Source organism: Orycteropus afer, unplaced genomic scaffold (genome assembly GCF_000298275.1).
Source record: "Orycteropus afer afer isolate SDZICR_OR568_19922 unplaced genomic scaffold, OryAfe1.0 scaffold00246, whole genome shotgun sequence".
NCBI lineage: Eukaryota > Metazoa > Chordata > Mammalia > Tubulidentata > Orycteropodidae > Orycteropus > Orycteropus afer.
Window position 1 is genome coordinate 3,250,968 of NW_006921833.1, and position 25,849 is coordinate 3,276,816.

Genomic DNA, 25,849 nt, shown 5'->3' on the forward strand with positions numbered 1-25,849 from the left:
AAGAAATTGAAGATTTTTACCAACTTCTGCAGTCTGAAATTGACCAAACATGCAATCAAGATGTGTTGATTATCACTGATGATTGGAATGAAAAAGTTGGAAACAAAGTAGAATCATTGATAGTTGGAAAATATGGCCTTGGTGATAGAAATAATGCTGGAGGTCACATGATAAAATTTTTCAAGACCAACAACTTATCCATTGCAAATACCTTTTTTCAACAAGATAAATTTGAATAACAGTCATATTAACGGGTCTTCCTTGTAGGTGTATGGATATTATCCTATCACTGACAGCACTGTACTTCAGGACAGATCTTGAAACATCCTTTGTGATGATGAATGCCACACCATTCCTCTTCAAACTGTCATTCCCGGCATAGTAGATCACACGGTTGTCTGATTCAAAATGGCCAAAACCAGTCCATTTCAGCTCACTAATGCTATGGATATCAATCTTTATGTGTTCCATTTCATTTCTGACAACTTCCAATTTTCCTAGATTCTTACTTCATACATTCCATGTTCTGATGAGTGATGCCACATCAGCAAATGGAGGTCTCGAAAGCTTTACCTTATCCATAGGAGTAAGGCTGGGTTTACTCAGATGATGCAGCTCTTTCCCAGTCCTATTTTGAGAGCCTTCTAAGCTAACTGGACTATTCATAAAGTTGTGCGTAATGTATCAAACAGTGTTTCTTTGCTATTCATAAGGTTTTCCCTGGCCAATTATTTGAGAAGTGGATGGCCTCTTCCTTCTTCCTAGTCTGTCTCAGTCTGTAAGCTGGGCTGATACCTGTGCACCATGTGCATCCCTCTGGGTTAGAAACACCAGTGGCTCAGCCTAAAAACTCACATCAACACGTCATCATAGTAGGACAAACCGACAGACAAGTTTGCCTCCCTGTTGGAAACCTCTTGTACCACCCTTACCTGGGTTCCTGTGGCTGAATGGAGAGTAGCTAAACCAAATTGAAGAAATTACAAGATAAAAGAGCTGAACAGAAAATTTTGAAGTCAATTATTATAATGAAATGTACAAAGATCTGCAGCTAGAAAACCAAAAGGGAAGACACATGCAGCATTTCTCAAGCTCAAAGAACTGAAGAAAAAATTCAAGCCTTGAGTTGCAATACTGAAAGATTCTGTGGGCAAAATAATAATGGAAGAAACACCAATAGAAGATGGAAGGAATACACAGAGTCACTGTACCAAAAAGAATTGGTTGATGTTTATCCATTTTAGGAGGTGGCATCTGACCAAGAACCAATGGTATTGAAGGAAGAAGTTGAAGCTGCACTGAAAGCATTGGCAAAGAACAAGGCTCTAGGAATTGAAGGAACACCCATTGACATATTTCAACAAATGGATGCTGTGCTGCAGCATCTCTTGTCTCTGCCAAGAGATCTAGAAGACAGCTACCCTGCCCACTGACTGGAAGAGATTTTTATTTGTATTCATTCCAAACAGATGTGATCCTATGAATATGGAAAGTATCAAACAATATCATTAATATCACACACAAGTAAAATCTTGTGGAAGATAATTCAAAAACAGTTGTAGCAGTATATTGACAGGGAGCTGCCAGAAATGCAAGGTGGATTCAGAAGAGGATGTGGAATGAGAGATATCATTGCTGATGTCAGATGGGTCTTGGCTGAAAGCAAAGAATACCAAAAGGATGTCTACTTGTGTTTTATTGACTATGCAAATATATTCAATTGTGCGGATTATAACAAATTATGGGTAACATTGAGTAGAATGGGAATTCCAGAACACTTAATTGTGCTCATGAAGAACTTGTACATAGACCAGGAGGCTGCTGTTTGAACAGAACAAGGGGATTCTGCATAGTTTAAAAATCAAGAAAGGAGTTGTACCCTTTCACCATACTTATTCAATCTTTATGCTGAGCAAATAATCTGAGAGCTGGACTATGTGAAGAGGAATGTAGCATCAGGATTGGAGGAAGTCTTTAATAGCCTGTGATATGCAGATGACACAAATTTGCTTGGTGAAAGTGAGGATGACTTGAAGCCCTTACAGATAAAGGTTGAAGAATACAGTCTGCAGTATGGATTACATCTCAACATAAAACAAAAATCCTCACAACTGAACCAATAAGCAGCATCACAATAAATGGATAAAAGATTGAAATTGTCAAAGATTTTATGTTACTTGTTTCTATAGTCAACACCAATGTAAGCAGCAGTCAAGACACCAGAAAACGTATTGCACTGGGCAAATGTGCTGCAAAAGACCTCTTTAAAGTGCTGAAGAGGAAAGATAACTCTTTGAAGACTAAGGTGCACTTAATCCAAGCTATGGCATTTTTAATGGCCTCATATGCATGCGAGAGCTGGACATTGAATAAGGAAGACCCAAGAAGAGTTGATGCTTTTGAGTTGTGGTGTTGACGAAAAATACTGAAAGTACCATGGACTGCCAAAAGAACTAACAAATATGTCCTGGAAGAAGTGCAGCCAGAATGCTCCTTGGAAGTGAGAATGGCCAGTCTTCATCTCACCTACTTTGGTCATATTGTCAGAAGAACCATTCCCTGGAGAAAGATATCATGCTTGGTAAGTGGAGGGTCAATGAAAAAGGTGAAGACCATCAACAAGATGGATTGGCACTGTGGCTGCAAGGATGGGTTCAGGTATAGCAAAGCTTGTGAGGCTAGCACAGGACCGGGCAGCGTTTCATTCTGTTGTACATAGGGTCACTAGATTCAGACTGACTTGATGGCACCTAACAACAACAATAACATTTATGAAGAAACTGATAAAAGTAAACCCCACAAAATAGCAAGTATACAAGTTTCACAGTATCTATTTCACGTGTGTTTTGTATCCAAGCTGGAGGGAGTGTCTTCATTTTACTAAGAAGCAAACATGGTCAACTTTTTCCTGATTTACATTTCCTGCAGTACTTAGGGTTACTGCAGAACTGCAGAAGTTCCTGCAGAACTTCAAGTTCTGATTCCCAGTTTATTTAAAAATATGTATTGCTTAAAAAGGAGCTTTCTATAACCTCTTGGGAAGAATTGAAAGATTTTTCCATGCAGGTTGCTTGGAGGAAACCATCACAATCCTTTTATACATTATGAAAGCATTTCATTTCAGAAGTACTTAAAATACAATTACTTCATTTACTTTTCAGGTTACATCAAAGTCGGTTTTCAGCCTACACTCTTCAGAGCAGGTGCTGGTAGTTACACTGGGTCCCCTCACCTAATTCATTTCCCTGCTTTGGAGGACTGTTTGTTTGAGAGCACTCACTCACTATGTGTTCATAAGGAAGACATTATTGCCAAGTTCCAGGAAGCCCTCTGAGAAACTTGTCAGGGCTACAAACTACTGACCTTACCCTAAACCCATCTGCTTGCAGGCCAGCTGACTCAGTGCCTCCTGCCATCCATCGGCACACACGTGGTGTTCTGTGGCAGATCTGTGAACAGTCAGGAATGAAGAGGAGTTCACATTTTTAGAGAGGGTCACTGGGAAGAAAAAAAAACAACAAAAACTCTAATGAAAAACATTTCTTCTTGTGGAACCAAATGATGTCTTTCTATGCCCTTGCTGGACTTGCAATCCTGCATTGTTATTTATTTTAGTTAAGAAACATATGATGGTTTCCTATCCTGTATAAATCACTGTTCTAAGTGTGGTGGAGGATTTGAAGGGAAAAAAAAATAAAAAGAATTAGCAATGGTCTCTGATGTAAAAACAAAAACTCTTAGATTCTAGTGAAAGTGGCTGGCAGTTCTTGACTTTTCTTTATGAGTTAAAAGGTGGATAGAGGCAGGACCCACTTCCATGAATTTACCTAGGAATTTGTATAATTATCGGCTAGTTGTAACTTTGTGTCCCAGAATGATTCAAAGAACTCAGTTGCTAACTAAAAAGGTTAGTGGTTAGAAGACACCCAGTGATGACGGGACGAAAGCCCTGTCCATCAAAATGGAAACTTGTTTGTCTGTTTTTCCCCAGTTGAAAGTCTATTCATATCACTTCCTCTCAAGGAAGCCTGTGAGAATGCAAGTGTGTGAGAGTGATGATATTTTAGGGATGGCTGGTATATAAGCTAACTCTTATTTTACAAAAGAGCATCCTCTGTGCTTAATTAGGCACAGAGCATTTGTGAAACAGTCATTGATCCCAACGCGCACGGAATCATGATCTGACCGGATGATACAGAGCTGAGTGAATGGAGAGAGTGATGAGTGTGGGATGGTGGAATTATTCAAAGTCAAGATTACAAACTGCAACACAGGAATTGCTGGTGGAAGATGCCTTTAAATCCTGTCCCTGTAAAGAAGTAGATGATCGAAGTCCCATTCTTATCTGGAGCAGAAGTATAGGGAAGATGGAGGGACATCTTTGTATCCTATCCCAGGAGAGGTAACTCACTAGAAGTTCCCTGCTGTGGAGTTGATTCTGACTCAGAGCGACCCCTGTTGGGTTTCTGAAACTGTAAATCTTTACAGAAGTGGATTGCCCCATCTTCCTTCTGTGAAACGGTTGGTAGGTTTGAACTGCTGACTTTCTGGTTAGCAGTCAAACGCTTTATCCACTATACCACCAGAGTAGATGATAAAAAATTAAGTGCTGATTCTTACTGAAGCTGGATAGAGTGGAAGGAGTTTTTAAAAAAATACTATTGTAGACCCTGCGTGATGCAAACTGTTAGCAAGCTCAAATGTTAAGTGAGAGGTTACAGGTTCAGTGCTCCCAGAGCCACCTCAGAAGAAAGGCCTGGTGACCTAATTACAAAAAACCAGCCATGGAAAACCCCTTGGAACACAACTCTGCTCCAACACACAGGAGATCACCATGAATCGGAATCTTGACAACAAAATTTTATATTTATTAGCACTTAGGTGAGTTAGAAAACTTTGAATCCATTTTTTAAATATATATTCCAGTTCCCATAAAGTCCATTCCATCTCATGGTGGCCTCGTAATGTGTCAGAGTAGTACTGCTCTCCACGGGGTTTTTAGTAGCTGTGATCTTCCAGCAGGAGCTCCGCAGGTCTTTCTTCCAAGGCACCTCTGGGCAGATTTCAAATAAAGAAATAACTTGGGGGAAGTTTTCTGTGAGTTGGAAATAATATATATAGATCTCTGTCTGATTTTATAATAGTAAAACTAGACGAACATGCTTAGTAAAATCAGTGAAGGAATTTAGGATTAATTTTGCTTAAATGGCTGACAGGGATTAGCATGTGTAAAAGATGGCAGAAAAGAACAGCTTACCACAGTCCCATTCATCTGAACTGTCTGAACAGTCTGGTTTGCCATTGCACCACAGGCCACGTGACACACAGTCGTGATTTGCACATTCAAGTTCATCACGTTGGCAAAATGCTGGCACAGGGGACATAATTTAAGAAGAGAAAGATTTTAGAAATAAATGTGATTGTCAGTAACAGGCATATTATAATTTGTCAGTAGGAGCATAGAAGGAAGAAAATGTGGCCTTGAGAATCTCCAAACAGGTATCAAGGCAGAAAGACAGGATGAATAAAATCTCATTGAACAGATGTCAGTTTATACAGATAACAGCCATTTAAACAGAATTGCTGTCTCCAAGGGATGAGGATCTCTGGTTCTGAAATATGGATCAAGAACTCCTATTCATAGCAACAGAGCTATTAAAGATCAGAGAAACCAAAAAAAAAACAACAACAAAAAAAAACTTGCTCCCATCAAGTTAATTTTGACTAACGGCAATCCCAGGAGTTACAGAGTAGAACTGTTCTGTAGGGATCTTGGCTGGAATTGTCAAAGGGATCTTGGCTGTAATTGTCAAGGAAGCAGATCACCAGGACTTTCTAACACACCACTGCTAGGTGGCTTGTAACCATCAGCCTGTAGGCTAGTAGTTGAGTGCAAACTGTTTGCACTACTCAGGGACCTTAAGATGGGAGAACAGGGTTAAAATCTGAAATAGCACGAGCCAAGCACTTGGAATGAACAGACTGATGTCACCATAGGAAGAAATCAAGCCCTATCTACATAAATGTTTATATTTTACATAAAAGGAAAGAATAACCTCTAGCTACAGACCGTTGCCTCTCAGAGTCATATACTAATTCTCTCTTGTGTTTTTAAAAATAGAGTAAACCTCCCCAATTGCCTAGCCATTCTTTTCTTCCCTTTCTCATTTTTCAAAGGGCACTCTGATGTTGTTGGAGCACTCACACCATCTCAAGCTCCAGGGGAGAGAGCTGGTTAGTTGAAGCTGTACATGGCATTTTTCTGACTACAATTATTTTTCACTTTAGGAGAGAACATGTGATGCGAGATCAGGGCCTCGGCTGATGGTTTAGAGGGCTGTGCTTTGCAAGAGGGTTGCTACCCAATGCTGGTGGAGACTCATGCCCTAGCCTGGGACTGCAGCAGTCAGGAGGAGACATCTTTTTCCAGTTGGTCTTCCCAGAGGTGGTGTTTGTGTGATTCAGCTGTTTGCAGGAGGTGTCATTTCTAATCTATACAAAGACTCCAGGCTGCCAACCAGATCGTGCCCCAAACTGGCCAATCTGAACGAATCCCTTTATGATGCTCCAGAGATGAGAGGAGAGGTTCTAGTCCCTTCCCACCAGATGTGATTGAGGAAGTATGGTGCATCTGGTACTGTTGGCAGACATCTTTTGACCTTGGTGAGAGCCAGGCTGAGGTTAAGAAAAACTAAAAGAATCACATAAAAGGCATTAAATTTCCACATGCAGCCACAACAGTCTACCCTACACTTGACTTTTTAATCTAATAATATAAGACATATGTTATATGTATTATCATAAAAGGTAATAAATGTCTTCACTGTCTAAGCCAGTTAGAGTTGGGTTTTCTGTTACTTATAGATAAAACATCTTAAGAAATAAAATAACTTTATTTTCTGATTTGGAAAGTAATGGTCATTCAGTTAGAAAATTTAGAGAAGACAGAAAAGCACAAAATTTAATAATTCCACTACCCAGAGATTATAATTGTTAACTTATTTTTATGACCTTCTTATCTTTTTCTATATGTAGATAGAAGTACTTTTAAAACTCAGGAAAATAGCACACATAATACTTTATATTTTGCTTTATTGAATGAATAATATAATAAACTCAAGAGAAATTGTTCTCTAACTTAGTTTTTAGTGTTTGCATATTATTTCATTTTATTCCTGTATCACAAATATCCTCTATTTTTAGATATTTCGGTGTTTTTTTTTTTAAATTATCCATGTTATACATAATGCTATAATAATTTCTTGCATATATTTTTAAACACTTTTGATTGGATTTTAGCGTATATTCTTAACATGGGTATTTTGGTCAAAAGGTGAAACATATTAAAAGCTACAACATATGAATCCCGAGCTTGTATACAAAGGGAGAAATAGTTTGTGTTTAAAATTAAAATGTCATGTTGACAACTTGACTTAAGCACTTACAGCAGTTTTTTTCATCCATGTTATCAGGGCAGTCAGGAAACCCATCACAGATCACTGTGTACTTCAAGCATTGTTTATTGGACGGACATTCCCAAAGATCTCTCTCTTTACAGCCTACAGACAGAAGAAAAGGTTATTTACAAGAGATGTGAAGGTGAAAGAATGATTAATTTGATCAAGCAATGTAGAAACATTACAGCATAAAGGCATGATTTCTTTTTTCTTGAAGAGTTTTGACTGATAGAAACTATGTAATGTAGTATTGAAAGTAGAAATACCCAATAATGTGTGTACTGCAACATACATAGTACAGACACTCTAATCCAAGATCAAAAGTGACATACAGGCAGTGGGAAAAAATGAAAAAGCAACTATACATTCATGTGCATCTTTAGCTGTTCCTTTTCCTTTCTGAGTTAATTTGCTAATGCATAATACTTTTCTATAAAAGTACTACTAAAGGCAGTGTTTCGTTCTGTTGTACATAGGGTTGCTGTCAGTCAGGAGCTGACTCGATGGAACCTTACAACAAGAAATCCATTACTTTATAGAAGTCACATATTCAATGCTGGAAATTTTATCAGTTAATGTGACACAGTAACATAATTTTCACAAGCTCGGGGTAGGGCTATAAGTTTATTGCTAGAAAAGAACATCACACTTGGGAAAGCAGAGGACCAGTGAAAATGCAGGAAATCTTCAATGAGATGGAGTAACACAACAGTAGCACAATGAACTCAACCATACCAATGACCCTGAAGATGGCCAGGAGCAGGCAATGTTCTGCTCTGTTACAAAAAGGTCACCATGAGTGGACTTTATGTATTTACTAAGAATAATAAATCTACACTTAAACTATACTTTGCCTATCAAATAGCAAGCAGTTGTGATGAGCTTCATAAATGCCATGTGATTCAAATACAGTGCATCTTACATGTTTGCTAAAATCTACCAATAGCGTGGTGCAGTCTGGACATTTCAGTCAGATCCACAGCCCTCCTCAGGCTGGCAGGTGTGCGAGAGCAGCAGCTAGCACTCAGCAGGCATTCACCACTCACATCTTTGAAATGGAATTTAATTCATGTAAGGGACAAAAAGTCTCATCTCCAGGAAAAGATAATTTGATAATTTAGTTCAATGCGAGTGAAACACAAAGCAGTGCTCAAATAAGGAGTTTCTTTAAAAAAAAAAAAAAAAAAAAAAAAAGTTAACATCTGACTTATTATAAAGAATTCAGAGAAACTTCAAAGACAATTGAGTCAAGTTTCTTGGATCCATCATAAGAAAAACTCTATGCATTTTTTAAAAAATACCTCAATGAAAAGTTACCAAATTAAGTCAACAGATGGAAATTTTGTATTATGATCTAACATGACATTTAAAGTTTTTAAAAGCTTTAGCAGAAAAAAAGTAAAAGTCCTTCACTAGTTGTACATCTGGACTGGTCTTACGTGCAGGGACCCGGGACATCTATTACAAGATCTCAGGGGGATGATCTCAGGGGGATATGATTTGGTCTTCAGCTAGCTGGGGACATAGACATCACCTGGATATATGACAGTGATGTTGTTGTTGTTATTGTTATGTGCCGTCAAGTCAGACCTGACTCATAGTGACCCCTCCTTGGGTTTCTGAGGCAGTATCACTACGGAAGTAGATTGCCCAACCTTCCTTCTGAGGAGTGGCTGGTGGGTTTGAACCATCAACCTGGTTAGCAGTCAAGTGCCTTAGGCACTATGCTACCAGAGCTCCTAATGACAGTGATAGTTCCTCAGATCCCTGGAGATGTGAATGGGGGTTGGAAGTCTGCCCTGAAAAATGTGACAATTAACCATTCACTCTCAAACATCTGCAGCTTCCCTAGAATTTCTGAGGTTCACACAGCTTGTAAGATTTGGAGCTAGGATTTAAATCCAGGTGTCTGACTCTAAAGCTATTTTCACCTCCTCCATGCATACTCTCACTTTACAGAGGTCTTCAACTAAATATTTGTACCTAGATCCTCCTAACTGGAACTTCTCCATAGGTCTGTGATATGGGGCAATTTATTTAACTTCTCTAAATCTCAGTTTCCCCACTTATGAAAATAGTGATCATCATAATGCCAACATTGCAAGGTTGTTACAAAAATTTAAACTAGTACGTGAAATGTGGACATAGGGGTTAAAAATGTTATCTCTACTACTATCATTATTATTAATGAAGATGCAGTTTAGAAGACCTTATGCCCCAAAAAAGTTGGCTTTTATTTTGGTGGTCTTACATCAGCTCATTCCAAAGATCCAAGTTTTTCTCCATACCCTTAGGAGGGTCCCTTGTGAACAATCAGAAGGATTTATACTGTTTTCTTTCCTCCTCTCCTAGTAAGTGGCGTGGTTTGTGGAGAGAAAAGCAGCCTGGAGCTGGGTGGCATCTTGGACTGTTTTGACCCTTTCCCATCTTCCCTGAGGAATGAGCACACTGTGCCGTTTGGCAGAAGCTGGGCCATGGAGAGCAGTAAAGCCCAAATATTTAAATGAATTCAGTGCCACAGTGGACAGAATACATTAGAAAGACATGTAGCTTGGGTAAATCCTCATTGTGCTGGAGCTGGTATTTGCATTACCAGGTGATATGCCTATCCACACGTGGAAAGAGAAACAACTGGGAAACGGATGATGTGCCTTCCTGATTTGGTTTGAAATGTTGTGGCTCCCCAGAGCATGGGACATACCATTCAAAATACTTCCAAAGGGCACTGCATGTAAATTTTCTATTATCTGTTGCTGTAGAAAAAATAATGAGAATTTCCTCATAAATTACTACTGCTGGAGCAATGGATTTAACTCCAAAAGTATTACTATCTTACCCACTTTCAACTTTCTTTACTAGAGCTCTTACTAGTCCCATCAATATTTTGAGTGTTTAATAGGGATTAAACAATATATTGTATCATTCCTGGTGTGCCTTTAATTGTGTGATTAAAATATGGAGGAAAACTCATGTCTTAGTTAGAAACTTAACCTAAACTCATTTAAGTGCTTGAGTTCCTTTTTTGTAGAAGATATTCTAGAACTCAGAGCTTTTATTATTGGTAAACTAAGCTTTGATATTCTCAAATATTTAGTCCCCTACTGCAAATCTAGGTCTAGTTTCTCCAACACAGTATCTTGCAAAGTCTTTGAACCATCTAATACAACTCATTTTAAATTGTATCTCAGAATATCATAGCCCATCAAAATCATAATTTAGTGAACAAATCCAACAGTTTCCCAATAAATCACTTAATATAGGGGATATTCAATGAGTTGTGATTTATATCTTTACACAAGAACCACAAATAAGCAAACAACAGTAGCTTCCAAGGCCCTCAAAAGACTGTCTGTTCCTCCATAACAAAATTACCCCGGTCATCGTGCCATCATTCTAATGATGGTGATTTTCTAGCAGATGCACTTGTCTGTGTTTGTAATAGCTGATAGGATTTCAGTTGATTGCTCTTGACATTTTGTCTAGACCTGAAGAGCATTGTCTACTACAGAAAATTCATTTTGGGGAGCAAGGCAATTTTTTATATCTCAAAGGCCAAAAGTGAAATTATATATATATATATATATATATATATATATATATTACCTTATGTCCTTTCATGACAAAAGTCTACATTTTTTAAACAAAACAAACTAATCATAATTCAACTATTCTTTACATAGCCCTTCAGTCATTTTGCTTTATTCCAGAATATTGTTTAGAAAAGAATATCATTCGTTTTTCTTTCCCTCTACATTCTGAGGTTGCAAGTATGAAGGGAAATAAGTGGGAATTAGCTCCACTTAAATCACATTGGCATTTCTGACCTTTCCATGGTGATTTTGAAGCTCAATGGCAGAAAATGTCAGGAAGAATTTTATCCTTTGCTGACAGATGAAATCAGACAGGGCCTAAAAATGAATCCCAATTAAATGTGAACATTGAAGCCTAAACGCTGCCTTTGAGAATCTAAATGTCTATTTAACACCATGGGAATCATAAGCAAAGATACTGAATATCTCAGTCTGGTTTTGAAACAGATGACAACTACCATAGGATCTCAGGGCTTCTCCTTTAGCTAAGTGTTTCCACAGATATCATCAATAGGAGTATAATTTAGGGGAAATTAATAGAGTTGACAGACAAAAACAGAATTTTATAATTTAAGAAGTAAAAATGTTAGCATTAAATCCTAATGACTAGCAGTGACAGTATACATTGCTTTACATAGTCTCTTTCCCTAACCAGATATGACTGTACATTCAAGGAAAGTGCCATCTCATGTACATACCACAGTTTTCTTCATCACTGTCATCCTCACAGTCAGCTTGGCCATCACATCTTCTGGAAGCCAGAACACACCGTCCAGAGCGGCACTTGAAGTGACTAGGCGAGCACTCTATTACAAACATATGTTGTATCAGCCATATTACTCTCAATGGGCAGAAAACCCAGAAAGGTTACCTAATACATCTGTTTATATGTACAATGTTGTCCAGAAGCTATTACTAAAGACAAGGCTGGTCCTCTGAAAACTTGAAGCAGCCAAAATTAACTTAGCTTTCTTCTGTCTGGTCATCAGTATCTTTCTCCATCTTTGACATCATCTCTCTTGATCAGCTATTTAATATATTTATTCTTCCCAGTAAATTAATTATCTTTCCAAATGGATGACCTAACAATTCCCCAAGACTGAAATATCCCGTGAAGTCAAAAGCATTTCTTTGACCCAGTCGTTCCACCAGGTGGACAGGTCCCATGCCATTTCTCTACTCAGTGGTCCTATGTTGCCAAGGTCCCTGAATACTTTGCACTTAACAGAACCAAGGCTTAATGTTCATTCATTATCTTCAATACCCTAATAAAAAAAGCAGCATCCATGGATAATGGACTCTGTGAGTTAAAGGTGGTTAAATTGGGAACAATCTGGAATATTAGATTAGACTCATCTTTGCAATTTATTTTTAAAGTGAAATTGTCCAACCAATGAGCCCTAAATTCTTCACTGTAATCAGTTCACAGATTCACTCACATATGCAACCTGATTGTCAACTAAATAGGAAAAGTAAAACTTCAAATGGTAGCTGACATGTTCATCCATCTTAGATACCCCATTGTAATTAAAAATTAACCTTCCACATCTTCATCAGGCATTAGGCAGGTTTGATTATCTGAATTTTCCTCTGGAAATTGATTGCAATCTGTGTCTTCCGGCCACTGTAGGCCCACAATCCCAAGAACAGACTCACAGCGTTCTTTGGAGTGCTCACACAGTGCTCTGCAAGAGCCAGACAAAGTGTTAGGAGCAGAAAAGGCCAAATCTGAGAGGCGTGTTTAGTAATGTATGTAGGGTTTTAATTCTGTGTGACTGTAAGTCTATGTGTGTGTGTGTGTGTGTGTGTGTGTAAATACAAATACATAGATAGATGCACATATACATAATAGTCACTTGAGAAACCAAAACAAGTAATATCTCCTTAAAAAGAATACAGTCCAGTATGATCCTTTTACTGTGAGAAACTTCCTTGCAGTGATAGAAAGAGAAGTTTCCAGGACACAATCTCCCTCCTCTGCTTGCCCTTTCTCATTCTTTTCTGTTTTTGAAGCAGACAGGCCTTCTAGCCCATCTGTTACAAACAAGAAAGTCCCCTAAAACACTTTGGATGGTCTGCCACCAGAGTTCATGGAAGCCATACAATACCTTCACCCTGAGAGGTGGGGCCTTCAGGTGGCCAGCCCTTTGAGTGTGCCACCCTGGCTTCTCTAAGACTTTGCTTCCCCTTTCTTAACTTAGACCAACATTGTTGAAAAGGTCAGTACTTCTCCCAGCATCATCTATGCTGAGCTCAAGTTTGGGGTTTATATTTTTTAAAAAGCAAAGATATACTAGGCATTGTGCTTCTTACTTTCATGTGTCATATCTTATTTGCACCCAGAATATTTTAAAATTGAAGTATCAGCATATCTCATGGAATATTTCACTTTCTGTAGGGAAAAAAAGATGGGTTTGCTTCATTATGTAACAACAAAATTACTTAAACCTTTTTTTTTCTTTTTTTTTATGAACTAAAAAGTCATTAGAAATGACCTAAGTTCCCAGGCAAATTTCTTGTTTCCTTTCAAAATTTTATAAATTATTCCCAAAAAAGTTCTAATTTTTGTGATACGATGGGGCAAGTGTTCTAAAAAGTCAGCTCTAGGTCTAGCCAGGGAGCTCCGGTAGTGTAGTGCCTAGGACACTTGATTGCTAACCAGAAGGCTGGCAGTTCAAACCCACCAGCTACTCCTTGGAAGGAAGGTTGGGCAATCTACTTCTGCAGTGATACTGCCTTGGAAATCCAAGGAGGGGTCGCTATGAGTCAGGTCCGACTCGACGGCATTTAACAACAACAACAGGTCTAGCCATAAACTAGGAGGAAAAAAGGTTAAGAATAAAATGGGGGATTTTCCAGGACATCTCTAAATTTAGATCTGGGGTTAAGGGAGAGCATAACTAGATGCTGGATCAGCCTAGGAATTTGGGGTGAGGTGACGAACTCATGGCATTTCCTATCAGATTTGCAAAAAATGGGAAGTTCAGTCATATTAAATAACTATTTGGCTGAATAGTTCTGTTAGAGATTTATAAAACATGTACATAGATCAATTGTTAGTGATATTTTAAATTAATTATATGATACACTACTTGCATGGAAGAATGCATAGTGTATGATTCTACCACTTTCTAATTTTTCTATAAAATGGAAATAACAATATTCAGCACTACACTCCAGGGGGCCCTGTCCTGATCATCATCTGTGTAGTGTTTAAGGATGGTGCGCTCCTCCCTCAAAAGGTTATTGTGACAATGAGAAAGCATAACGACTCTAAAGTATTTAGCACATTTTAAGGGCTCAATGGAGCTGCAGGGTGGTGCAATTAACATGCTTGGTTATTACCTAAAAGATCAGAGGTTCAAGTCCACTGAGAGGCACCTCAGAAGAAAGGCATGAATATCACATGCTGAAAAATCAGCTACTGAAAACCTTTGACACTCACAGAGTTACCATGGGTCAGAGTTGACTCACGGACAATTGGTTGGTTTTAAGGGCTCTCTAATGTTATTTTTAATTTTTTTTCTTGTCCAGATTCATAACTTAACACTAAATTTTAAGATCAATAAATGGGCTCCATATTGTTTCATGACTTGTTAGCATGTTACTCTTCTCATAACATAATTTTTCTTATAAACAAATATTAAATATAAAATTCATAATGATAACTACTTAAAGTTAAAAAGAGAAAAAAGTGTGCATAAATCTGAGAAACAGAAGTAAAGTATCTAAAAGAAGTCCACAAAAATATTGATTGAAAACCATTTCAGGATCAGGATCAGATTTTTCTTTGGTGTTTTAACATGAAAGCTAAGCCCTGAAATTCTAAATTTTGCCAAGATATATAAATTTATCCTAGAGAATACTGCATTAAGAAAAAATATATGTATGTGAGAAAAATGAAATATAAGAGTTGGTAACTACTATTAAAACTAATTGTTCACACTCATTGGCATTGCTTAGCAAAAGTGGAACAAGACTAGAAATAACTTTTTAACATCAAACTGGTAGATTTTTATTATTAATACTCACAAAGGTATTTAACAAAACTGTTCAGAATTATTTTTGCAAAACCCAACATTAAATGTTCTCTCTCTTTGTAGAATTTGTTTGGTTCCCCACATGATTCTGCAATTTTATTGTTTCCTGTCCTGACTCCATAGATGTCCCTACCTTGTCATCAATGTGATATCCAGTGCATAATTTACTGTTTTCCCATCTGTCCACTACCTTGATATTATTGCTTTTTCTTAAAGCTCTAAGTGACTTCTGATCCTAACATATGGGTTGCCTAGTCAAGCACATCAGTACATGCACCACTTGATGAAAAGCAGCACTGAAGTCAGCAGCAACCACCTCTGAGATTCATCTCGCAGACGCTGAGTTCTCTGACAGCAACCCCTAACACATGGCGTACAGAAAGACAAAACTGCCAATAAACATCGTATTCCTGTCCTAGCTTCAAACCCACTGCCATCCAGTCAATTCCGACTCATAGTGACACTATAGGACAGAGTAGAACTGCTATAAATCTTCACAGAAGCAGACCGCCTCATCTTTCTCTCATTGAGTGGCTGGTGGGTTTGAACCACAAACCTTTTGGATCTGGCAAATGCCTTAGCCACTGCACCACCAGAGCTCCTTTCCTATCTTCACAGCTATCATTTGCTCTGTGTTTACAATGGGAAGTCCTTTACATGTACACACATTTGTTTAATCTCACAACCCAATCCAACAACCATTACTATCCATATTTTTTCCATGATAAATATTTATGTAATGAAATATTTGCCATTACAACATGTTTTACAAATATAATTCATTGGCATTAATCATGTTCATCTTATTGTTCCACCAACACCCTGTTTCCAAATTTTTCTACCACTTTTAACAGAAACTCAGTGTCCCCTAAGCAATGAGTCTCTCTCTCCCACCAGCCTCTGGTACCACCAACAAACCCAGGTCTATATATACTTGCCTCTTCCAGATATTTCATATAAGTGAGATCATACAATACTTGTCCTTTTGTGCTTGACTTCACTCCACTTGTTTTCAAGGTTCATCCATGTGGTGGCATGCGTCAGGATTCATTTCTCTTTACAGCTGAATAATATTCCATTGTATGTATATACCACATTCTTTTTATCCCTTCATCTGTTGATGAACATTTAGGCTGTTTCTACCTTTTGGCTATTGTGAATAGTGCTGTGCTGCATTTTACAGATGAAAACTGAGGCTGCGAGAGCCTAGGGAATTTGTCCAATGCTACACTGCAGCTAGAGAAAAGCCAGGACTTGAACTCAGACAGCAGACTCCAGACAATGTTCATAACCACTGAAATATCACTCAGGTCCAAAGCATAAGCCACACTCTTAATATGCTGTACCTTACTTCATTCAAGAGCTCTGATGATGTAGTGGTTAGAGCATTTGCCTGCTAACCCAAAAGGTTAGCAGTTCAAACCCATCAGCTGCTCCACAGTTGAATGTGAATGTGATGAAGCAATTTGCCTCCATAAAGATTTACATCCTTGCAAATCCTATGGGGCAGCTGTACCCTGTCCTAAAGGGTTGTTATAGTCAGAATTGAGTCAATGGCACTGGGTTTGGTTTATTTCATTCAAACATGCAGAAAAATATCTGCAGTGTTCAGACCTTGATAGATTAGTATTACTGGGCTATCTGTGGAGTGTCTATGATTTGTTAGTGTTATCAGAATGTGGAGGAGCCCTGGTGCTGAAGTGGTTAAAGCACTCAGCTGCTAACCAAAAGGTTGGCATTTAGAACTCACCAGCCACTCCATAGGAGAAAGATGTGGCAGTCTGCTTCTGTAAAGCCAAGGACACCCTATGGGGCAATTCTAGTCTGTCTTATAGGGTTTATGAGTCAGAATTGACTCCATGGAAGGGGGTTTTAGGTATCAAAATGTGACATTTTGAACACATTAAAGTTATTAGAGAAATAGACATATACTTTTTCTGCTATTCATATTTTAAATGCTTCTGCCACCAAAATGAAAAACATTTGATTTTACTTGTTAAAGTGCGTGAACTATGTTCAAAAGCAGTTCATATCTCTTTGGTTTGGAATTTGAATAATGAGTTCTTACTCATTTATCTTTTAAACACATCATTTGTTAAAAGTGGAGTTCCTTAGCAGTGTAACTTTGTCTAAACTCAACCAAGTCCTCAAATCCTTGGTTCTCCCTGAAACAAAATGAGAATGTATGGGGGACAGACTATTGTATTACCTGCAAGGGGGGACACGTTGGCTTGTATTCACATCACACTTTGGTACCAAGATGGTACAAGCAAAAAACATGAGGTATTTGTAACAGTTGGTTTGAACAAGTGCCGGGAAGAGAGAGGACTCCCAGCTGATGGATGCTTCCTTCTGAGTCCTGTGGCCAAGGTAATTTGGATAATTTGTATGGTTGTAAGGCAAATTCATGCAGAGCTCCAGCGTAATAGGTTCACATTGACCTGAGCAAGACAACACACACACAGATGCATATGCATTTTAAATTTCACATGTAAAGCAATTTTTTTTTAAACTTACATCATGGAAGCTGATCTTACTCTCTTTCTTTAAAGTAGCCAAGAACAGAATGCAAGTAGTATATACATTTCTCTGGGGATATAAAATAAGTAAATACATTTTAATGACATGCCATGGCAAACCAAGACTCATCTCTGAATGGTATGGAGCTGCTAGGAAGCCGAGATTCAGCTCTGTATGTAGAAGTGTTAGCACAGTGCCCAGATGCTCTGGAAAGTCTTCTCTCATTTCTTCCCATGGCCCAACTTATCTGAAAGTGACTCTTGTTCATGATACCTTTTATTTACTTCAATACGTCTTCTTCTGATTTATTCATTATTTCTAAACTAGTACACCCCCAGCATCTTCACAGTCATTTAAAAGAAAAATCAATGCACTTGGTTCAGTAGGCAATTAGATGACTCCTTTCTACATTTTTTGTTGTTGATTAGTGAGATTAAATTAAGGCTGTAAAATTTCAGGGCAAGAGAAGGCTGAGTGGAAACCCCTTGCCAATGAAATACGATACAAACTCTTTAGTATGGCATTCAAGGCTATTTCACAGTCCAATTACAGCCCATCTTCCCAAACGTCTCCTACAGCTATCTCCTCAGCCGCATTTCTGCTGCACTAAATGCTATTCCTTGGCAACACTACAGATTTGAAGAATTGTGTGCTTTTGGGCATCCTGTCTGCTCACCCTTCTTTTCTTGACATCTTTTCATCCCCTCAGATGTGGTCATGTTTCTTGATGTCAGGTACGTCTGCCACCCATTGCCTGTAATGATCCTTTTCCATTCGTTCCACCAAGCTAACTACTCTTTGACCTGCAAGACTCAGCATAAATTCTCCCCCAAGAAGTTTTCCTGGCTAACCACTCTCCCCACACCCACTCTCAGGATGAGTTATATGTGTCTCTTGTGAAAGTCATAGGATCTTAAGCATATTCCTGTCACATATTCACTGCAGGCTACTTGTATTATTTATTTACTTATTTGTCTCCCCAACACAATTCAGAGATTTTTTTTTGAGAAGTGAGACTTTATATCTCTTTATCTTCAAATCTGCACCTAGCACTATGCTAGAATCAAGGAAGGAAAGAGGGAAGAAAAAGGCGTCAGGTACTATCCTAGGCAATGGAAATGTGAGAATAATGAAAACTATAATCCCTGTCATTGAGGAACTCCACAGTCTTGGGAGGGAGAAAGACGCAAGTGCAGGTAACTACAGTCTAACATGAAGAGGCTACCACCAATCACCAGTTGTCCTTGAGTCAATTCCAGCTCACATGACCCTCTGTGTTGCACAGCTGACCTGCTCCATGGGTTTTCAAGGCTGTGACCTTCCAGAAGCTGATGCCAGACCTTTCTTCTGAGGTGCCTCTGAGTGGGATGAAACTGACATCCTTTCAGTTAAATCACCATTTGCATGACTTAGTGATTCTGTGAAGAGGCTAGATAGTGGAATTGAACAAAATGCTAGGAGCCAAAAGGAATAAGGTGGAACAAGAGAGGTTCAGCAAGTCTCACAAGGATAAATGGAGTCTGGCCAGGTTTAAGGGAATGTGGCAGAGATATTTCTTGTTCCTTCTGTGTTCCCCGCGGTAGACATGTCACATTCCCTGAAGTAAGAGAGGTAATGAAGCAAGTGTCTCAGTAGACTTACCCCAGGCAAGCCAAAGACTTCATGCCTTATTAACAGTAATTATTCAAATTAAATTTAATTAGTTGACTAAGAAGTTGTATACAAATAGATTAGCAATAAACAATATTGGGTGAAATAAGAAACCAGCTCTGAGACTACTTCTTAATTAAAGTATCTGAGGGGTCCTCAAATATGATGCTTAAAAGGAGCCTGAAGCTGACCAGATTAAAGTGCTATACACAGAGTCAAATATGTCTCTCAGTTTCCTGAGGAAGACATACCACTAAAGTTGGCATAATCTTGAGGTTAAAGAGATGGAAGGGCATGGTGTTGGTTCAGTTAATCATTTTCTTTCATTTTTGAAGGAAGAGTAATATTTAAGCATCTTACGTTTTTAAATTACAAAAGAATGCATGTCCCCCACAATAAAATCAATATAAAGATGTATAAAGAAAAAAGTCCATCATCTGCCCACTCCCCTTTCTCTCACCTTTCATGAAAGCCAACAGACAGGCTCGAATCCTTCTCTGCCTTTCATTTGTTCATATTTATACATACAAGTATTTACATACATAGGTAAGAAACCAAATCCATCGCTGTTGAATCGATTCCAACTCATAGTGACCCTATAGGACAGTATAGAACTGTTCCACAGGGCTTCCAAGGCTGTAATCTTCACAGAAGCAGATTGTTGTATCTTTCACCCAAAGAGCAGCTGGTAGGTTCACTTAACCACTGTGCCAACAGCACTCCCTATATACATAGATAGAGAGGAATTTTCATTTGTTTCTTTGCTTTTACCAAAGTAAAACTGTACTGTCCCTATTACTCTTCAACTTCCCTTTGTTGCTCAACTATTTATCAGAGCCACTTGTGAGTCAGTAGATGCAGCTTTAACTCTGTATTTTTTCCTAATGTCCTTAATATACATTTACTTTTACAAAAATATGTAATTTTTGGTGCAATCATTTTTCATTTTATATGCCTGCCTTTCTCACCCTCTACCACTCATCAAGTTTCCCTTTTGAAGCAGTATATTTCATTAAGATGAATAATAGAACACTGCACATGGATAGTGTTTCTCTCTTTGGAACTATGGAGAACATATAATTTTTGATTGGGATAAGATATATAAGATATTACCTCTGTGACTCCAGAACTAAGAGAGATGAAAAGATTAAGGTATGGTCATATATTATTCTGGAGATATTTATTGAGTGGGGTAAGGTCCTTCATAAGGAATTCTTCACAAAGTGCTAAGTAAGATAAATTCTGAAGATACGACCAACCCGAATTCTATGATTCATGATATCAATAAACTTCATCTTAAGCATTAGACTCACTCATTGTCCTGATTTAGGACTGCCACTAGAGGGCAATGTCACCACAAACATGTGAGCATGCTTAGCCACCACAAGGCAAGGAATGCAACCACTGCGACCCATAGCTACCCCTCCTTGGGTTTCTGAGGCAGTATCACTACAGAAATAGATTGCTCAAACTTCCTTCGAATTAGAGGCCACAGGACTGTACAATTCAAGTTTGATGCAGTGCGTAGCAGTGCTTGGACATAACCAAACCAAACCAAACCAAACTCATTGTCGTCCAGTCGTTTCCGACTCATAGCAACCCCTCCCTGGGTTTCCAAGGCAGTATCTCTATGGAAGTAGATTATCCAGTCTTCCTTCTGAGGAGTGGCTGATGGGTTTGAACCGCCAGCCTTCTGGTTAGCAGTCAAATGCCTTAGGTACTATGCCACCAGAGCTAAAACCAAAAACCAAACTCACTGCCATGGAATCTGATCCGACTCACAGCGACCCCTCCATGGGTTTCCAAGGTGATTATCACTGCATGAAGTTTAAAAAATATATGTTTTAAAAAATGATCCTGATAGAGTTTCAGTGATACTTCACCTTTCAAAGTCTGGTATCAAAATTTGTTAAACTCAACCTCAAGAGGGAATATGTGATGTTATCTTCCTCTCATGTTGGCATCCTCTGAAGCCCCTGGAAATCATGTATGAAATGGTGGTAATTTACATGAGAAAAATGTCACTTTTCTACATCTAGTGGCAAATATAATATTCAGATATTTAAATTAAAAAAATATTATTTTTAACAGTTTGACTTATACTACAAATGTGTAATGTATTTATCCTACTTTTACACATTTTTATTTAATATGTATGTTAAAGTATAAGAAAGAAGACTGGGTAGACACTCCTGAGTCCCTCCATGTACTCTGTCCCATCTCAACCTTCTCTTTTCCTCACAAAGTAACCACTGAGTCTCATGGTTAACACTTCCATGCTCCTTTTCGTAGTTTTACTAAATCTCTATACAACCCTATAGATACAATACTTTAAGTTTGCCTACTTTTTAAAATTCGCTTAGTGTTTTAAGTCTTCATAGCTGATAGTCCTCACCATCCCATTATTTTTCCTTATACTTAAAGTACTGAAGGAACGAGGGATTAGACCTGTACAGTTTGTCAGAGCTGGGATGATCTGATGGCACATTCCTGGGGAGTCCACCATGGCCCTCTGTCCTCTTTATTTTCTGAAAACTGGAAACCAAATCCAGAGGATTGATTGATCAGGTCTCCAGCCTTTGACAAGGCTAGAGGTGGCTAGCGTGTTTTTTCATTAGCAGGCACATCGTGTCTTGTTTCCTCCTTTTATGATGTCAGCACCTGTAGTTGCTCAGTTTCTTGACACCTGAATTCACTGTGTGCTACACAAAATGATGATTTTCTAATTCATTCATTTATTAGGTAGCAATGCTTTTTAAAAAAGATAATTCCTCTCACCTCCTGTTTGCTTACCCAGTGGTAGTGTTGATAAAACTTGAAATAAAACCAAACTCACTGCCATCAAGTCGATGCCAACTTATAGTGACTCCCACTGGGTTTCTGAGGCAGTAAATCTTTACAAAAATAAATTGCCCCATCTTCCTTCCACAGAGTGGCTGGTGGCTTCTGGTTAGCAGTCCAATGCCTCAGGCACCGCACCACCAGAGCGCCTTAGTGTTCTTTATAAAGGAAAGGCAAAATAAATGTGTGATTATTTCCCTTTATTACAACTTCTCAAGAAAAATTAATTGGTTTGGCATCATTTTCCAGAAGTAACAAATTGTTATTTATTTTAAAATATCATTGTAAACATGTGGGTTCAAACATAGTTACAATGGTTAAGTGCTGGGCTGCTAATTGAAAGGTTGGAAATTTGAACATACCAGCTGCTTTGTGGGAAAAAAAAAAATGTGGCAGCCTGTTTCTGTAAATCTTACAGCCTTGGAAAACCTATAGGGCAGTTCTACTCCATCCTATAGGCTAACTATGAGTCAGAATCAACTCATAGCAATGGCTTTTTTTATGAGATTGATTTCAATCACTTGCTATTATTTTCTTTTTGAAGTTCAAATTGCCCCTGTCTTTTTAAACCAGTGGGATCCTTTTCAGGTTGGTCTCCGTATCCTTTTGACACGACCATAATAATATTTGATAGTTTCCTGACTACATTATATAAGATGTCCCAGGCTTATTTATGCACTTCTTGCCTCAGGTCTAGAATCAGCCATTTCTTCAAAAAGCCCTTGGTTTCTTTTGATAGGAAATGACATTTCAGGACTGCAGTCTGGGTGCATCAAGGATGCTCATTGCTACTGGATTAGTCATTGTTCTTAGGCCTTTCAATGGGCAAAGCTAGGAAATATATACATGTGTATATGTATGTGAGTGTCTCTATGTGTGTATATGTACACATGTATATACAAAAATCCATATATTCATACACATATATATTTGAGAAGTAATATATTTCTTGAGTTCCTACTAATACTTCCACTTCACATTCAAACCAAAAAACGAAACGCACTGCCGTCAAGTAGGATCTGACTCATAGCAACCCCTCATTGGGGTTCCGAGGCAGTATCACTACGGAAGTAGATTGCTGCTTGAACAATTTCTCTCAGAAAGATCAGCACAAGACCGGTCCCCATGAGTCAGAGGTTAAAGACGTCCCAAATGTCCAAACTACCGTGCCACTCCATCATTTCAGACATTAACTCCTCCTCCTCTTCCCAGTAATTTCCCGTCTTAGAGCTCTGTATTTCACTGTAACGCCTCACAGAACTCACAGACACCCAAGGGTTCGTCTCACGTAGTAGTGGTGGAGGCTGGCAGGCTGGCGAGTCCCAGGTCAGTGAGTAGGTCTGGAGGATCCTCCCAATTCTTGGGGTTTGATGAACCTCGATCAGCAGATCAGATGATGGCTGCTGTCCCAAATCCAGGGGTGAGATGAGGATGAGCCAAGACACAGAACCGGAGCAAGAGGTGGGTGAACCTTCTCAGGAGATTCGTAGGTATACCCTCAAGGAAGCTAAGGGTGGTGATTTGAATTATACCCTCCAGCAAGGCAGGACTCAAGATACATTCCACCTGTGTTGCTCCAACAGAAATAACCCAAGTGGATGGCTTTAACAATCAGCAGCTCAAGGCAAATCCCACCACAGAGCCGATTGCCAGTCATTATAGGGAATGACTACTATCAGCTGCCCAGCCAAGTTGATACCTGACCTTAACTTCCACACCATCCCAAACAAGCATGGATAATAGGATTTACAATACATCACAGAATAGAGGACAATGGCTAAAAGGGCCACATCAAGCAATTCACTGCAATTGCCCAACCTTCCTTCTGAGGAGTGGCTGGTGGGTTTGAACCACCAGCCTTCTGGCTGGCAGTCAAATACCTTAGGCACTAAGCCACCAGAGTTCCTGCTTCATATTCAGGACTACTTAAATGTTTAACCTTTTCTATTACGTCTAGGAGCCCTGGTGGCACAGAGGTTAAGTGCTGGGCCACTACCAAAAAGGTCAGCAGTTCAAACCCATCAACTCTTCCAAAGGAGAAAAATGCAATAACCTGCTTCCATAAAGATTGTTGTTGTTGTTGTTGTTTGGTGCTGTCGAGTCAGACCTAACTCATAGCGACCCCTCCTGGGGTTTCTGAGGTAGTATCACTATGGAAGTAGATTGCCCAACCTTCCTTCTGAGCCGTGGAAACCCTATGGGACAGTTCTACTGTGTTCTATAGGGTTGCTATCAGTTGGACTTGACTCGAGAGCAATGGTTTCTTTGGTTTGTATTACATCTATACCACCTTTCTTCCACACCAATAATCCTTGGCTCTCAAAGACTCAGTGTATGATAGAATTAGAATATTCCATAATTACCCACTTACCTTGTACCACATCACATGTACACAGCAGTCTCAGTGAAATGAGGCTAATACTACCATCAATAATATAACTACTGAGAAGAATTTAAAAAGGTTTTTGCACGTTTCTCCCTATTTCCTTGAATTTTTATACTACACAATGTACTATATCCATATTAGGAATTTACAGCCATTATATTCTCTCCCCCTTACAACTTTCATTTATTCCTAATGCTACAATAAGTATGTTTATAAGTATGTCTATATCTCTCAATTTACTTTGTTAATCTGAAACTTGTTCTCTGATAGATTTCTCCATGTTGGTAATAGTCTGTGCTCTTTACAATTGAAGGTTAGTTTTTATGGATATAAATTCTTGACTGATATGTTATTTTCTAGAGTATCTTCAATATGTTACTCCATTTTTTTTCTACCATGAAGTTGCATGACAATTAATTATAGATAGATAGATAGCCAGACAGACAGACAGGATGTGTGTATGCCCTGGTAGCACAATGGTTAAGTGATTGGCTTCTAATCAAAAGGATGGCAGTTTGAACCCACTCAGCCACTCCGCGGGAGAAGGACCTGGTGATCTCCATCTATAAAGACAACAGCCCAGAAAACTCTATGGGGCAGTTCTACTCTGTCACATGGGGTTGCAATGAGTTGAAATCAACTTGATGGCACCTGACAGCATACATACATATGTACATACATACATACATACACACATACATACATACGCACATACATACACACATACATACATACATACAGTGAAACCTGTGAGAACCAGAACTTGACAAGACAGTCTTGTTTTTCTGAGTTTAGCAAGTTTTCTGCCTTTGACTGGGTGTAGTCTTACCAATTTTCTATCACTCATTTTAGCAGAAAATATTTGAGTTTTCCTTCTCTGACAGGTTTCTGGCTTACACATGTTCCAGCTTCAGCAGATTTTACTGTATATATGTCTAATCAACATTATGAATATTTAATCAGTTTAGAGGTAGCAAAATGGCAGTATGTCTTAATGGCAAGACTATACCCACTTGAACCGTTTTATCATATTGGAAATTTAAAGACAAAAAACAAAAGACTCACAGCCATCGAGTCGATTCCAACTCATAGCAACCCCTTTGGGTTTCTGAGGGGGTAAATCTTTATGGAAGTAGATGGCTGAGTCTTCCTTCCATGGAGTGGCTGGTGGGTTTGAACCACCAACCTTCTGATTAGCAGTCAAATGCCTTAGGCACTACACCACCAGAGCTGGCAGTTGGATATCACGCTTTAGTCCAAATAATTATTAAGTGCTAGGAGCTCTGGTAGCATAGTGGCTAAAGCACTTGACTGCTAACCAGAAGCCTGGCGGTTCAAACCCACCAGCCACTCCTCGGAAGGAAG

General features: G+C 38.7%; 1 protein-coding gene across 1 annotated transcript in view; it reads right to left on the reverse strand.

Annotated features, from left to right (window-relative positions):
• Positions 1-25,849, reverse strand: part of CORIN (corin, serine peptidase) — a 451,047-nt gene that overhangs the window by 87,696 nt on the left and 337,502 nt on the right. Inside the window, exons 11-16 of the mRNA XM_042782130.1 lie at positions 17,297-17,528; positions 12,587-12,732; positions 11,746-11,853; positions 7,446-7,559; positions 5,258-5,368; positions 3,369-3,498 (exon numbers count right to left, since the gene is read on the reverse strand). Coding sequence (XP_042638064.1) covers positions 3,369-3,498; positions 5,258-5,368; positions 7,446-7,559; positions 11,746-11,853; positions 12,587-12,732; positions 17,297-17,528 — 841 coding nt within the window. The remainder of the gene's footprint in view (positions 1-3,368; positions 3,499-5,257; positions 5,369-7,445; positions 7,560-11,745; positions 11,854-12,586; positions 12,733-17,296; positions 17,529-25,849) is intronic.